Below are 17,228 nucleotides of genomic sequence, written 5' to 3'. Positions count from 1 at the left end.
GAAAAATGATACTCTTCTTTCCACTGGAGTTACTTAGCAAGTAGGAGCTACTGTCCCCATCTGCCACCACAGAGCCAGAGCTTGACAAAGGATGAAACACAGAAGAGAAATGGTAAGAGACGGATTTCGTGGATGCAGCCGTGCCTGGAGTCTACACTTGCCATTATGAAGGCAATAAATTTTCTTTTATGCTTAAGCCAGAGCGAGTTATGTTTCTGTCACTTGCCACCAAGAGTCCTGACTAACACAACATTCAAATAAATATTGGGTGTTGGGTAAATGAAATGAGCACATAAGTAAAGCCTGCCAAGAGAACTCAGTGACTCCTCCTAGGAGACTTTCAGAATTCCTCCCTGCAAACTCCCGCCATCCATGAGCAAAGAGACAAGCATCCCACACCCAACTCTGCAGACCAAGGGACTAAAACTCAGAATGGCGACACGTCTCAGTAATACCCTGTGCAAACAAGCCACCCCAGCACCTGACTCGGAGGCCAGCACTGTGACTAGGCTGATGAAGGTGGTCTGGCTTTCAGTGCCCCTGGGTACCCCACCAGGAGGAGAGCAGAGCTGTCTTCTAGGTCAGCCCTGTACCCTACCCACTCCTGCATTCCTAATTCAACCAGGACAGGCTCTGACTGCCATTCTGTGATATTCCCCCTCAGTTCTGTGTGTGAGGGGCATTCAGTGTGGGATGATAATGGGAAGATGGCTTTTATCTACCTCCTTTGAGGGTATCACTTTGCAACAGATTAGGTCAGGGAAGAAGGGGCACAACAGGGACTCCCAGGAAAGAGATACCTAATTATTTCCCTGTGAGTCACCTTGTAGCAGAACCCCAAGACCTCAGATGACTCAGGTGACGTCTTCAGACCTAGTCCTCACCTGGCAAAGTGTGAGGGAGGTGCATTGCTGCCTAGGCAGGATTACTGGCTGAACCAAAGTCCTCCCTGAGGGCCGGCTCAGGCCCATGTGGCCACCCTGCCAGGAAGACTGAACAGTAAAGGGGGAGAGCTCGGTGTAGGGAGGATGCAGCCCCCTCAGGGTCCTGGGATGTAGTCTCCCAGGAGAGAGACGTGTGAATGAAGTGCTAATAGGGAAAGAAATACTGGCTCCCAGAACCTCCAAGGCAACTCTCCCACAGAGATTAGGGGGACAGGGCCAGCCCAGGAGGCCAGTCAGAGGCAGGTAGAGCAGCACACAAGTGCCATTCAAGTCCCAGGAGGGTCCCAGCCCACAGGACCCCTCCTTCCCCACCCCCAGCCCCAGGCAGCCCTTCTGGGCAGTAGCCCCGTAAGGCCCCCAGCTGCATTCTGAGTGTCCCCACTTACTCCCGCCTGGGCCCCTTGTGCCGGAACCTACAGCTCCACAAGGCCTCTCGCTAATGACCAAGCATCCCGCCCACCCCATTCAGCCCCAGTCTGTTTCCTCACTGCCCCTTGACACCCCCGAATCTCACAATCACACTTTCCTCCTACACGGGTAATCTCAAGTGGACGCTGCCTTCAGAGGTGTGGAGACATTCCAAGGCCCCCATGGGGACAGAAGCAGCCAGGCCAGGGGCCAAAGCAACAGCACTTTCCCCGCGCACTTCCCCTCCCCACTTACCAGCCGGAAGCCTCTTACCTTCATGGTGGGAGGCGCAGTGAGAGGAGGGGACAGCGGCCGGTCTGGGAGGGTCACATCCGAGCTGTTGGCCAGCTCCTGCTTCCTGTTAGGCCACAGAACACAGAAGAGGTGAGTGGGGGCCTGTCTGCCCACCCCTCTCTCCTCTAACAGCAGCTGGGCTTAAGGACACAGTCTAACACATGCAGAAAATAGAGCCAGTGCATTTCTTTGCCAGGATGTGCTCAAATCTTAGGCAGGGCTACTCCCAGTGTGGTTCCTGCACCACCGCATCACCCAGACACTTGTTAGAAATGCATATTCTCAGGTGCACACCAGACTCCCGGGTGATGGGGCCCAGGAATCTGTGTTTTAACAATCTCTCCAGGTGATTGTGATGCTGAGGTCTGAGAACCACAGGTCTAAAGAGATACAGGACTGGGAAGGAAAAGAAGGGGAGAGGGGTAAACGTTTTCAGTTCCTCCTCCCTGGGGGGACTGCTTTGTCCCTAAACACACACACACACACACACACGCGCGCGCACCCTGGTCAGACTTTGGGAAGACAGGGCTGCCTGCTGTGTGTGCTGCAGGTAAAACTTATTTTAGTCCATGTGGGCTAGGACCGTGGAGAGGCAGCTAAACAGAGTTGCGTCACCATGACAACACGACTGCGACAAGTCCGCGGCTCTCACACACTCCCCACTTTCCATCTGGCCCTTGCTGGTGACCAGGGAGTGCTAGTGTACGGTCCAATCAGTAGGGAGAATGTGTGCCACGGAAAAGCCTTCAGAGCGATGGTCACGCACAGGGCCAGCTGGGCAGAACCTGGGGGAGTCTCCGCACGAGGGACTCTGGTGTCCAGGACGTGCCCTGGCTCTATCCTGGGACAGGAGGGAGAGGCAAGGATAACAGAATTAAGAGCCTAAGAAGACCAGGCTGAGCCACAAAGCCCCCAGTTTTGCAACTGTTTGCTTCTCCAGAGCCCCACCCAGAAGCAGCCAAGAGTCAGCCCCCAACCTGGTCCCACTGAAATGACCGAAGGACCCCCACTGCCACCTGGAGAGAATGCTTCTGTACTTTGTTCCAGCCCACGTCCTGCCAATGGGGGTGACAGCTCCAACCCCAAGCCCCCCTTCATGAGAGAAGCCATGTTCCCTACAGAGGGAACCGTCTTTCCGGAGGAAACCCTGGCCCTGGGGCTCAGACACCACCCCAGCCTGGCTCCCCTCAGCCCAGGCAGGCCCAGCTACCCTGGCACAGCCCCGGCCTGTCCCTGTCACCTGTCCTCCAGGGAGCCAGGTAAGGAGGCTGCATGACCGTCTGGCTTGGTGGAAGGATTCACGTGACCCCACTAACCTCAACCCTGCCAATCCCCCTTTCTGCACCTCCATCTGCCTCCCTCCTCCTTTATTCCTGGACCTTGGACTCACTCCGATGACTGGAGAGTGGGGTCCCCTCCCTCCTGATCCAGACTAACTAACACAAGAACCAAAGGGTCAAGACTCAACACTCAAGACGTGCGCACACACGTGGTCACACACAAAGGAACGGACGCAGCTCCTTCTACTTCTCAGTCAGAGTCACCAGCCTCCCCTTGCACTTATGGCCTTGGAGGTTACCATTGTGGGTAACGTCCGGCTGCTCTGGCCCTCACCTGCCTGTGGATCCAACAGAGCTGGGTGGAAACAAGCTTGCTTCCCCTAGCCACTCTACCCTTTCCAAGCAGGCACTGTTCCTCCTCAATGGGCCTGCAGCCCGGGACTCATGATGATGGAAAAGGAAGGGAGGAAAGGTGCTCAGAGAAGGGAGCATCACTCTCAGGTCCCCTGAGGTGAGGACGGGCAGGGCAGTTCCTGGGTGGGTCTGGGAGCCTGGAAGGGAAAACCATGCAGGGAAGGGAGGGGAGGCAAGCCCCCACCCAGAGTCTGCAGGACTGTGTGGGGTTAGCTGAGGACCTCTGGCTTACTCCCCTGGAGATGGCTTGTGGGCAAACTTGACCAGTAGCCGCCTTGGCTCTCTGGGAACACAAACCCTGGAGGAGGGCAATGGCAGCAGATTTTTCATATCAGTGGTCGGGGGACCCTCATATACACAGTCACACTGTCCGGTTCTCTCCATAAGGTGGAAGATGTCCACGCCCGCAGGACCAGAGCAGCTGAGATTATGACCAAGGTCCCTGAGTCCCAGGCACAGGGCCCTCGTACCCAGCCCTTCGTGGACTAAGCCTCTCTCCCCTGAGCCAGTCTGTTCTCCCTGGACCAGTCTCCAGGAGCTGGTGGGGGCTATCACATGGGAGCACGGGGCATCTGCCAGAATGATTTCCCAAAGGATGCTTGGAGCCCGGAAGGTGCTGGAGCAGGAAGGAGCACGAGTGGCTACCGGCCTCCTGCTAGCTCCAGGGCCCTGTCCAAGACTCCAGAGGGGACACCAGGCTGGGCAGAAGGCATGACCACTGCCCTCAAAAAGATCAGAACCCAGAGCACATGCACACCGATGGCCGCAAATCAGAAACTACCCTGCCTTGGTACCTAGATAGCTTGGAATGGCTTTACGGGAGGGGATGGGCCACACGGCACCAAACCCTACTCTGGACTTCAGTCCTCCCTCCTAGGAGCCAAAGGTACTTATTTAAGAGCTGACTGCCTGTTATGGATTGAATCATGAACTGCCTTAAAGATATTTTGAAGTCTTTTTTTTTTTTAGCTGCGCTGTGCGGCATTTGGGATCTTAGCTCCCTGACCAGGGATCGAACCCGCACCCCCTGTGTTGGAAGCACAGAGTCTTAACAACTGGACCGCCAGGGAAGTCCCAAGATATTTTGAAGTCTTCACCTACCTGTGAATGTGACCTCGTTTGGAAATAGGGTCTTCGTAGATGTACCCAAGTTAAGATATGGTCATTAAGGTGACCCCTTAATTCAATCTGACTAGTGTCCTTATAAGAGGAGAAGGTGGCCACCTGAAGACACAGACACACAGGGAGAATGCCATGTGACAACAGGGGCAGAGGTTGGAATGATGCACCTGGAGCACCAAGGAAGGCCAAGGATTGCAGGCCACCATCGGAAGCTACAAGAGGCAAGGAAGACTCTTCCCTGGAGCCTTCAAGAGGAGCATGGCCATACTGACAGCTTGATTTTGGACTTCTCACCTCCAGAACTGAGACAATAAATGTCTGTTGTTTTAAGCTGCCTGGTTTCTAGTACTTGGTTAGAGCAGCCCTAGGAAACAAATACACTGCCCAAATCCCACGTTCTAGCCTTGGCTTTGTAATTGGAAGACCAAAACCCAAAAGGATGAAATCCCTGCTTCCGCCTCACCACCCCTGCTATGGTCAGCTGGGCTCAACCTCGCCCTGCCCCAGAGCTCACAACCAATGACATCTGCGTGTGAGCCGCCCTCCCAGGGACAGCCAGGCCCAGCCTAGCCACCAGCTGGTGCTAAGATAAGACAGAGTAAGAACATGGTGCTCAATGCAATTCTAGCCCTTTCTCAGCCAAACACATCACACTTACCGAGTGGTGAAAGTGACATGATTATCTCCAGAGATAACCTTGAATCTGCTCTAATTTATTATAAGCAAAAGGTAAATTATTAGCAGAAATGGTAACCTCCCTCTTATTGGTAATGACTTTCTTGTAACCCACAGTGATCTTGACATGGGTCATGGCACTAAGGTTGAAGACTGCCTCTCGAGCCAAGCCAGCCCACAGGCAGCTCTAAGGCCACAGGGTCCCAGACCTACCCAGGAACCCAGAAGAAGAGGGGCTGGTGACAGAGGCAGAGGAGGGAAGCTGGGAGATTACACACTCAGCTAAAAGAGAAGGGTGGTTAAGAGCAGGTGTGAATGAGCAGGTCAGAAGAGCCTCCCGCCTCTGGGGTCCTGGAGGCGCAGCCCACTCAGCTTCCCTCTGCCCCAGAGCTGCCTGGCACTGAGGTTCTCTACTCTGGGATTCCTTCCCCAGCTGGGAGGGCTCAGGGAGGCCGGGAGAGGTCCTATCTGGCTTTAGCCAAACGTAAATCTCAGGAGGAAATGATCAAAGAGCCGGGAGAGGAAGCTGAGAAAGCCGGGGGATGATTCACCCAGATGGGGCTGTTCACAGGGAACTGGGCAGACCTCCAGGCAAAGACCCCACGTACAGCACCCAGGCCTCCAGGGTCCTTGCCTCCAGCCTCCAGTGTCTCTGCCCCAGACCATTTGAAGTCATCGCAGCTATCGTCTCTCCCACATGTCTATGAAAAGGACCTATATTAAGAGTCAAGCGATGCCTGCGTTCAAGTTTGTCTCTACTTGCTATCCCACTGTGTGACCTTGGTTAAGTTACCTCACCTCTCTGTGTCCCAGTTCCTTCCTCTGCAAAGATGGGGGTGATAATGTTCTGAGGATTTAAACATAATGGCTGTGCAATAAAATATAAAGTCCTATACAGATGTAGACCATTATTATTATAACTCATAACATGGTGATCAGGTTTCCAAGTGGAAAGAGAGAAGCAAGGGTCCAGGGCTGTTTACGTGTCTTTGAAAACATTCCTGGCATCTCAAATAAGCACCAGTTCTAGCCCCGGGGATCTACCGTCAGGATCGTAACCATCGGTTAATAATCAACAACAGGAAAAAATCCCCTGTAACAGCAGATGGCTCTGGGGCCAGGTTTAAGCCCTCCCTCTGGCACAGAGTTTCTCCCAAACCTACACACTCCCCTTGTCTGCATCTCCCACTACACCAGTTCCCCAGCCACCCTGCCACGTTCGGCCCTGCTTTCTCTTGCTTTCCAAGTAGCCAAGCTAGAGAAACGCATACAGCTGGCCGCTATGAAGAGCTTCCCAGGAAAACCAAACCAAAAGGAACGAGACACATTATCACAACAGCCATCAACCGATGGATGGATAATCAACACGGTCCCTCCACACAGTGGAATATTATTCAGCCATAAAAAGGGATGAGGTACTGATACATGCTACAACATGGATGGACCTCAAAAACATGCTAAATGACAACAGCCAGAAACAAAAGGCCACCTATTACATGATTCCATTTATACGAAATGTCCAGAATAGGCAAATCCAAGACAGAAAGCAGATGAGCGGTTGCCTGGGGGCGGGGGCAGAAGGAGGAGGGGCAGGGAGGGTCTGCTTGTGGGCCCGGGGCTCCTTTTGGAGGTGATAAGAATGTTCTGGAACTATGCAGTGGCGATGGCACAGCTCTGTGAATATACTAAACCCCACTGAATCGTACACTTTAAAAGGGTGAATTTCATGGTATGTAAATCATACCTCAAAATTTTTTTTTTTTTTTTTTTTGCGGTATGCGGGCCTCTCACTGTTGCGGCCTCTCCCGTTGCGGAGCACAGGCTCCAGACGCGCAGGCCCAGCGGCCATGGCTCACGGGCCCAGCCGCTCCGTGGCATGTGGGATCTTCCCGGACCGGGGCACGAACCCACGTCCCCTGCATCGGCAGGCGGACACTCAACCACTGTGCCACCAGGGAAGCCCTACCTCAACTTTTTAGAAAGAAATAAGGATGAAGGGGCTGAATGGGCTCCATTTCTGCCATTCCTGCTGCTTAATTTTCTTCTCTGGCTGCCTTTTGGTGGCCCCGGGGCCCCGGGCTGTGTGCAGGGTCTCGCATTCTGGAGATGCTGAAGATGCTGAGTACGGTTTCCTGACTGATCCCACCTGCTGAAAGCACTGCCTTTCTTCCCCACCCCCAGCATCCTTAAGTACTTGCAGCACAGTACTTAAGAACTTAGGAGAGGGTTTTGGAGTTCCAACTTTTCACATTTCCAAACCCTGCATAACCAACTAGACCATAAACGATAGGAAATAAAATAAAACAAAATGAAATTAAAAAGCTTCCAGAGAAATCATCATAAGAAGGAGAGACGATGGGAAGAAAAGGGAATTAGAAGCCAGGACTGGCTCCCACCAGCTCTAGCCGTGACAAGCTGGACCCTCAGAGTCTTATTATCTCTGCTTTCCCCTCTGCAGGATGGGCAGGCTAACCCCCAACTCCTGCTCCCTGCACTGGACTCGGAAAATTGCGCTCAACTCTTCAATATGACTAGAGTCTTAGACAGTTTTCGTGGTGGCAGAGAATTGTGTGGTCATTGGGCAAGCCGGGCCAGGGGGAAGGACGAGCAGGGACCGGGCTGGGCATGGGCTGGGGGGTCCCAGCCCAGAGGAATCCACTTTGCTGTCTACAGAGACCCAAGGCCACAGGCACAATCACGTAGCCCTCATTCCAGCAGCCAGCAGTGCTGGAGCATCCCCGTGGTTGGAAACATGTCCGAGAAGTTCTGTCCATCATGGCAGGACAGCCTGGCAGATGCTGGAGTAGAGGGCCAGCCTCCAGCCTCGAGGGAGGCGGGCAGGCAGTGTGTACAGTGGATCAAAAGCCCTGGAGTTCTGGTCCAACAGACCTGGATTTGAATTCCGGTGCCACCCCGGATTAGCTGTGTGACCGTGACCAAGTTACTTCGCCTCTCCCCACCTCAGCTTCCTCATCTGTAAAACGGTATAATAATACTCACCTCCTTGGGTGGTCTGAATAAGGCCTGTAAAGCACTTGGCACGGTGCCCGGTCCACAGCCAAAACATAATACCTGGCCGCCATGGTCATGGCCAAGGCTGCCGTCAGCTAAGCTGGAGGGAATGGGCATGGTGGCGGGGACACAAAGGCAGAAAGCCAATCAGAGAGCAGAGAGGAGGCAGGAACGGCTTCAAATCCCAGAGAACCTGGATGCCCACATACTTAAGACAGGAGAGTCCAGCCACTGTGTGTGGGCCACCGGGTCCTGCGTTTGTGCACGTGGCTTGATCCCAACCCCAAGGGCCCAGACGTGGAGGTGAAGACATTACTGTCCACACTCTGCTGAGGCCAGTGTAGAAGGGGAGAAGGATGCCAGCCCAGCAGAACGGGCGGGGGAACGGAGGCAGGGAAGGGGGCACGGGATTCAGGAATGAGAGGCTCCAACACGTGGAGGGATTGAGCCCCGATGCCCCCCTTGGAGAGCCCGTTGGGAAGGAGCAGGTGCTGCTCACCTGTCCGCACCTGGCAGGGCTGGCTCTGGTGACACATCTCGTTCCCATGCACACCCTAAGAGGATCCAGGAGACTCAGAGCACAGCTCTGGACCTTCGAGGATGCAAAACTCCCCAGGGAATGCAACCCCAATCCCACCCCACCGTGCCCACCCAATCTCAGGGTTCACAGACGCAAAGACCAGCAGAGCCGGGAGAAACCAATAGAAGCCACCCGACAGCCTGATCCTGGTGACGAGGACATTGAGGCCCAAAGAGGCCGAGGCAGATGCCCAAACCCCACAGCGAGCCTCTCTCTTCTCCTCCTGAGAAGAGCTGCGGCTCTCCCGTCACCTCAGCATGAACGTGGGAGGTGAGCAGGTCACGACATCTCGGGAAGAACCCGAGGAAGCACGGCTGGTTTATGGACAAACGTTTATACAGCACGAGTGCCGGGGCCCTGTGTGAGGGGAGAGGTGGGGCAGGGGCCCCAGGGATCTACGGGTCTACGGCTGTGCAGGTGTGCCAGGTGCAACTCAGCCGCAGAAAAGCACGTGGGACCAAGGGGAGGCCGGGGCGATGCTCCGTGCCTGCAGCTACAGAGAACATGCCGGCGTCTCTCTGGGTGCGTAGGGGGAGGATGGCACTGCCCTTCCCTGGAGGACCCTGAATCCCTAAACTGGGCCAGGGGTGGGAGAAAGGGCAGGTTTCAAGGAGGCGCAGCACACGACAGGGCAAACCAGCCATGAGAACCAGCTCTGGCCCCTGCCTGGGCGGCGGGGACACAGCCTCCCTCCGGCATTACAACTCAGAGGTGATGGACCAACCTGTCCACAAGGGCAAACCTCCACACTCCCAGGAAAATACGCCATTACTGAACACATAAGCTTTAGAACTGACTCAGGCCGTAGGGTTCACACATGAGGAAGCAGAGACTCAGAGGGGTTCCATGTGGGCCTGAGGGTCCCAGAGTCAGAAAACTGGAGAGTCAGGCCTCAACCCCAAGATCTCCAACTCCGCTTGCATGGTTCCTTCCAGTCACAATGAGAAAGCCAGCTCTGCCGGGCCCAAGGGCCACAGCGGCATCTGAAAGGAGAACACTGGCCAGCAGCTCCCTTTAAGCTTGAGCTCTCGGGGACCAAGGATGGGCTGTGTGTCTTAGCGTGCGCGGTGACGTCAGGATTATTTACACGCCTCTGAGAAGACAATCCGGGAGGGAGAAGTGAAATTGCAGAAGCCATACTGGAGGCCCAGCACACCCACGTGAAAGACCCACCTGCCAAGTGTGCACTGTGGGTTATCGGTTAAAACAGAATAAAGCGGGGGCCAGGTCTCCTTGGGAGATCAGCTAAGGTTACCGAGGAGGTGAGAGCTAAGCCAGACCTGGAGGGAAAGGCCAGCATCTGTCTGGGAGAGAAAGAGGAAGGGGAAAGGCACTGAACAGAGGCACAGAGGAGTGAAAGCAAGGAGCACTAGGGGGCCGCAGAGGAAACACAGGCGTGGCACTTAACAGGCTCTCAAAAAGGAAAAGAGAAAACTCAGGGCTTCTCCTGTACTAGGTACTGTTGGAAGTGACCCACATATCCTATCTCGTTTCATACTCACAACAACCCTTTGCAGCCAATATCATTAACCCCACTTCACAGATGGGGAAACGGACACTCAGAGAGGTTAAGTTATTCGCCCAAGTTCCCACAGCAGGAAAGTAGCAGAGCAAAGCTTGGACCCATACAGTCTGGCTCCACAGTCCACGATGTTAACCACGGTGCCACCCTGCCTGCCGGGAAGAGCTAGAGCCCGCTCAGGAAAAGCAGCCACATCGCACTTTCCCAGAGTGGGGGGCACGCTTTCCTGCGGGCACCTGAGGTGATCTGGGGTGCCCTTTATCGCAATAATCACTTATTGATCTTCTACGTGTGGCAGGCCACCCTGATCTTCCCTTTATGCTAGTGACACACCGTCACCTTCTAAAACGAGTTCATTCAAGTTTTTAAAACTGAGCCAGTTAAAGAAAACTATTAAGTAACGGATACAGGTGTCACACAGACACGACGGAAGCGCTGAAGGTGGTTTGGGAAACAGGCACTGAGCAAGCTGAACTCTGTCTCATGGGCAAAGGGGGGCGTGGACGTGGAAGGCAGGTGGCTGACCTGCAGGGTTTTGCTGGAGGACCCCAGGCAGCAGAGCGGAGGACGCAGTGGCTGGAAGGGGAGGGGCGAAGGGGGGAACAGCATGGGAGGGGCTCCATTCTGCTTATGGTCACGAAAATGAGAGAAAAGGGTCCGATCCATCAGGCATTTCATAGCCAAAATGAAGGGCACTTGGTGACTAAGAGAAAAGGAGGAAGAGACAGCCAAAAACGTGAAAAGATGAGGGTTTCAGAAAACTGTGCGATGCTTCAACCATGACACAGATAAAGCAGGAGAACTGGGTTTGCAGAGGCAGACGATAAAGCGTTCACTCTGGATGTGTTGCAGCTCAGGAGGCCCTGGGGTCCCCAGGTGGGATCAGGAAAGAACTGCAGCCTAAACAGAGACACAGGTGTAAGGAAAACAGAGGCAGGAGCTGAGGCCATGAGAGGAAAGGAGGCCCCCAGGGAGAACAGGTAGGGCTGAAAAAGCAAAAAGGAACAGAAGCCTTCAGCAGGGCAGGTAAGAAGAGGTGAGAGAGGGAGGACCACGCCCGGATGGAGTCTGGAAGCCACGCGAAGGGCAAGTGCCAAGGAAGCGATGGTGGGCAAGTCACCCCGTTGTCCAAGGGGCTCCATGTCCACAGGACTGCGAAAATAGCCTACCTGCCTGTCATCCAGCCCCCAATGTACTGCATCGCTTGAAAACTGCTGAGTGAGCAGCTTCCCTCACGTGGTCAGCGGTTCTGCTTAGCACCGCCTGGCCTCAATTGAGGGAGCTCCATCACGGTCAGAGCAAAGGCAGCCAGCTCACAAGGTCACAGCCCCAGACAGCTTCAGAATCAAAACCATAACGCCACGGGGCCACAAAGGCACAGAATATCAGCATTTTCCCAGCCTGTACAGATTTCCTGACCGGGATAGCAAGTAGATGGGCGCTCATTTCACGCTTCAGTTTGGACATAGGACGTGTATCACAATAAAAAATAATTCTTGGGGCTTCCCTGGTGGCGCAGTGGTTGAGAGTCTGCCTGCTAATGCAGAGGACACAGGTTCAAGCCCTGGTCTGGGAGGATCCCACATGCCGCGGAGCAACTAGGCCCGTGAGCCACAACTACTGAGCCTGCGCGTCTGGAGCCTGTGCTCCGCAACAAGAGAGGCCGCGACAGTGAGAGGTCCGCGCACCGTGATGAAGAGTGGCCCCCGCTTGCCACAACTAGAGAAAGCCCTCGCATAGAAACGAAGACCCAACACAGCAAAAATAAATTAATTAATTAATAAACTCCTACCCCCAACATCTAAAAAATAAAAAAAAATAATAATAATAATTGTTGGGCTTCCCTGGTGGCGCAGTGGTTGAGAGTCCGCCTGCCGATGCAGGGGACACGGGTTCGTGCCCCGGTCCGGGAAGATCCCACATGCCGCAGAGCGGCTGGGCCCGTGAGCCATGGCCGCTGAGCCTGCGCGTCCGGAGCCTGTGCTCCGCAACGGGAGAGGCCGCAGCAGTGAGGGGCCCGCGTACCGCAAAAAAAAAAAAAAAAAGGTGTGAAATGACACAAGCAAATGCAATGGAAGAAGAAAATTCAGCCTAGAAGAGATTACAAGTGCCTGGAAGAAGGATGGGGGATGGATGACCTGGGGGAGTGTTTGATACTTGAGACACTCAGTCTTTGGACCCTATCCCCCAACCTTTCACTTCCTCACCAACCACATGACCTCATCAACCGCCACCACCACCACGAGAAACTGGACCATCCCTAAGAAAAGACAACGTCTAGGTTCCTCCAATGAAAAGGGCAGCTCACTACCCAATCATCACCCTGCATGGAAACCCCCAGGTGCACGCCAGTCCAAGCACACAGGGCTCCCAACCCACTTCCAGTACCTCACTCTTAAGGACCGAGGGACAGCAAAGGGTGGCCAGACATTTGAGGAAAGCCTCCAACATGAGCAAGAGACATCAAAATAAACAAGAGGAACCTGAAAGAAACAGACACTGCAAGGAACCAATGGAAAATTCAAAATATACTATGAAGTAATATGGCCTCAGATATAAGACAAGATTTTACATGCACAACACAAGGAGAGAACACTGTAAAAATGGAATGATCAGGAGAGAAAGAGATCTCAGAAAAGAGAAATATGATTGGAAGGCTAAGCTGAGGAAGTCTCCCAAAAAGTAGGACAAAAAGATACAAATACGGAAAATGAAAGAGAAAAGGTGAAAACATCAGGGGACCCAATATCTGACCAATAAAGTTTCCAGAAAGAGGTAATAGAGAAGAGAGAGGGGAGCTGTGGTACCTAGTCTCCAAAGGTGGCCTCCCAGTGAGTATATCTCTTGGTATTGATGCACTTGTACCGTCCCTGCTGCCGCCTTGAATCTGGGCTGGCCCTGTGACTCAGTTTTGACGGACAAGGTTTTAACTTCCAAGGCTGAGTCATAGGAACCCTTGAAGGTTCCACCTCTATCTCTAGGAACATTTGCTCTAGGGAAAGCAAGCCAGCATGTAAGAAGTTTGACTATACTGAGATGGCCGTGCTATGGCTAACGCATGGAGAGGTTGCATGGAGAGACACCCAGCCAGCTCTCAGATGTCCCAGACATCTCAGTCCATACAAGTGAAGAAACCATCTTGGACATTTCACCCCCAGCACATGCGAAGAACCGAGGAACCAAGCCAGAACCAAGGCCCCAGACATATGGCCCCAGCTGAGCATCCCAACCGTCTCCAGCCATCTGAGCCACCCAAGATGAGGTCTCAAACATAGTGGAGCAGAGATAAGCCATCCATCACCAATGTGCACTACCGAAAATCCTAACACACAGAGTCTGAGCATAATAAAATGGTTGTTGTTTCACCTTCACAGGAGAAATTTATCAGAGAATCAGTACAAGAACACTTCTGAGAACTGAAGGAAGGACCTGAGTCTCTGGGTCCACTGAGCACCCAGCACAGTAAATGACAAAGGATCCACCCCAAACATTGTCAGGGAATTTCAGAATGCCTAGGTAAATGAAAAATCATCAACAATTCCAGAAAGGAAATACAGAAACACACCATAGACAAAGGGATGTAAATCAGCATATCATCAGACTTTTCAACAGCAATTATAGAATCGAGTATAAACAATGATATAATACCTTCAAAACTCTGAAGGAAAATTATTTTCAACCTAACATTTTATACCCAGGCAAACTATCAAGCAACTGTGAGAGTAGAACAAAGACATTCTGAAACATGCAAAAGCCCCCCAAAATTTACCACCTTGCACCCTTTCTTGGAAGGCTACTGTTAAAAAGCAGCAATCAATCCAGCAGAAGCTAGAAAGCTCTGGAAGTGAGGTCTCCTGTTAGAAAGAGTAGAACTGACAGGATATGCAGTGGCCATAAGCTTTGGGGTGGGGGAAGAAAAGCTATTAAAGGAATTATGGTAGAATAAATTAAAACAGTAAGAGAAAAATAAAGATAGGTATATAGAAAACTGCACTAATGGGGGAAACATGAGTTGCTCATTAACTCTAGGAAAAATAAAAGGTTATACAAGAAGGGAAACACAATTATAGCACCCTCTTTGGCTCAAATATAAATACTATTTACACAGTTATAATAAGTAAACATGGACTATTGAACAACAACAACAAAAATGGTGCTAGTGGAAGGATACACTGCACATTAAGTGGCCCCAGGTCTTGGATGAATTCCTGGTAAAGCCTGGGAAGGAAGGAGCACCCCCCAATCCCACCTCCAGAGTGCCCAACACGGGGGTGTTTTAAACCATCCATGCTAAGAAACCACCCAACAGTCTGTTGGCATTAGGAGTCACCCTATCACAGAGCAAACCAGCCTCCCAGTTAAACTATCACTCCAAGACTCTGCCTCTTAATTCTTAACTCTTCCGAATAAGTTATTACTTGGTGATATACCAGATTGAGGATTTTCATCATTGGTTCAAACTAAATGATAGTCTCAGTGGGGAGAGATCATAGCATTTCAGGGTAAGTATGTCTGATCTTTTCAATTAATAATGTCATTCCCTATCTGAAAATTTCACTCATTAGAAAGACAAATGCTTGGAGCTGTTTTCCAGGACCGAGACAGGGCACATGGCCCACCCTCATTCTTGCACCACTGGGAGATGAATGTCCAGGACAAGGGGGATCCCCCTGCAGCCAAGAAATCAACCATAGCTGACTCAGCCCACAGGAGCGAGGGCTACAATCTCATCTTACCAACAACATGCTCTGACCCTGCCTACAGAACCCAAGCAGATGAACCAAACCCAGCAAAATCAAACCTCTTGCCTCCTCCCAGCACTGGCTTCTCTCTAGTGGACACTAGGAAAGGAAGGATAATTGTGAGAGCCTCCAGCAGCATCCCGGAATCTGGGTGTGATCCTTGCAGTATTCTATGACTGGAAGGTTCAGAAGAAGGGCTTGGCAGCCCGGAGCACCCCTGGATAACCAAGAGCCCCAAGTGATGAGCAAAAACCTACTTCCCAGGCCAGGCCCACCTCCTGAATCAGTGAGAACAGAAGCCACCTCTGTCTGGCCCCTTCACAGGTCTCTAACATGTACCCTGCCCACCGGCCCATTCCCAGCATAGCAGCTGGCACTGAATGAACTCAATAAGAGTTCAGAATAAGAAAATGAGAAACTCATAGACCTTCAGACCTAGAGGGCTAAGTTAGAGCAGCATGGGGCAGGAGGCTGCTATCTCCACTACAATCTGGTCTATTCACTGTTCTGGCTTCAACTGACCTCAGTGCCCTGCTCAAGAGTCTGGGACACAGTTAACCCGTTCCCCACCAGTTTGATCAGTTACTAAGCTCCTGTCATTCCCTGGTAACTGATTCTGCTTCCGAGCTTGGATTACTCCTCTGGACATGGAGAGTGGACGTAAAAGAAGCATCTTTCATCATCACTGTCATCCTCATCATACCAGCTAAGATGTATTTAGTACTACGTGAAGCTCTTTACATGCATTATTTCATTTCATCTTTTCAACAACCCTATGGGGTAGATACAGAATTATTCTGTCATTTTACAGATGAAGAAACTGAGACTCAGAGAGGTTAAGTGACTTGCGGAAGGTCCAACAGCAAGTAAGTAGCAAAGCTGGGATTCTAAGGGGCCCTGGCGGGCAAGTTCTAGATGGCTCCCCTCTGTTATACTCCTGCTTTGGTGGCCTCAGCGTCAATCCTGGTACTCAGCTCTGCAGCCCTGCAGCCCTGGCCTCTGAGAGCTGGCAGCTAGGGCACTGGGATCATTCATTAAACATTCTGCTGGGAAAAGAGTAGTTCAAGAGCCTTGAAGTTCCCTCCTACAACAACCTGGGGTCCAAAAGCAATGCTGCTGGGAAAGGGGCCTGGGATGAGTATTTTTTTAAGAGAAAGTTACTTTTCATTTGCCAAGTACCTAAAAACTATCCCTTTAAATACAAATAATCTATTCTGGATTGTTTCAAAGGACACCACGAGTGAGAGCCTATCATTCTAATTCTGATTTTCACATTTTATCGTAAATATTAATAGAAACTCATTGGGAGCAAATTCAGAGGATCCGGAGGCATCTCATGAAGTGGACTGGGGGCAGGGAGGGGCCCTGCCACATCTGCTTTCTGCTCTTCTGATGCAACCCATCAAACCAGAGCAGGCGAAGCCCCAGGGAGCAGACCCAGCACCTGCCACAGGGAATCAGGGCTGAGAAAAGGCTGCTGTTTCAGCTTTCCTGCTGAATCATTTCCAGCTGCCCTGGGCACTTAAGTGACAAGATGATACATCAACATCAATAATGCTGGAAGGGTCTGTCCATGGACATGGCCTTATTCTCCCCAGGAGGCATGAAGTCAGCCTCGACAGACAGCTGGGGCCACTGAGAAGTAAGGGCCCCTGCCCAGGACCTCTGCTGTCCTTTCCCAGATCTCCCTGTCCCAAGGAGTAGACCAAAGAGAGACAGGAAGAGGCCACTCCTGGGCCAGCCAGAAAATCATCTGATAAATAGGCACTGCTGGAACGCAGTGTGTATGATGGGGTGGGAGAAGCAAGTAAGGGGAGAGGACACGGCTCTTTCTGCTAGAGGAGCCGGGCACAGCTGCAAGACTCAGTGGGGCGGGGCTTCCCTGGTGGCGCAGTGGTTAAGAATCCGCCTGCCAATGCAGGGGACATGGGTTGGAGCCCTGGTCTGGGAAGATCCCATCCGCCGAGGAGCAACTAAGCCCATGAGCCACAACTACTGAGCCCGCGCGCTTAAAGCCCATGCTCGGCAGCAGGAGAAGCCACCGCGGTGAGAAGCCCACGCACCGCCACAAAGAGTAGCCCCCGCTCGCCGCAACTAGAGAAAGCCCACGGGCGGCAACAAGGACCCAATGCAGCCAAAAATAAATTAAAAAAAGAAAAGACTCAGTGGGGCACCAGGGCCCTTTGCTGGCCTCCAACCTGCCCCCCACGCATCAGCCGACTCCTCTGGGCGCTC

The 17,228-nt window shown here is 52.5% G+C and overlaps 1 protein-coding gene across 7 annotated transcripts in view; it reads right to left on the bottom strand.

The window, feature by feature from the left end:
- RAP1GAP2 (RAP1 GTPase activating protein 2) overlaps nucleotides 1-17,228 on the bottom strand; it is a 217,824-nt gene that overhangs the window by 102,180 nt on the left and 98,416 nt on the right. For all 7 annotated transcript variants that reach the window (XR_009560476.1, XM_030861781.2, XM_060291110.1 and 4 more), the window contains one exon: nucleotides 1,626-1,710. Coding sequence is in view for 6 of the 7 variants with exons in the window: in XM_030861781.2 (XP_030717641.1) it covers nucleotides 1,626-1,710 (85 nt within the window). In the remaining variant the exon portion in view is untranslated. The remainder of the gene's footprint in view (nucleotides 1-1,625; nucleotides 1,711-17,228) is intronic.

This window comes from Globicephala melas, chromosome 20, assembly GCF_963455315.2.
Source record: "Globicephala melas chromosome 20, mGloMel1.2, whole genome shotgun sequence".
Taxonomy (NCBI): domain Eukaryota; kingdom Metazoa; phylum Chordata; class Mammalia; order Artiodactyla; family Delphinidae; genus Globicephala; species Globicephala melas.
This window is presented reverse-complemented; position numbering and strand designations above follow the sequence as displayed.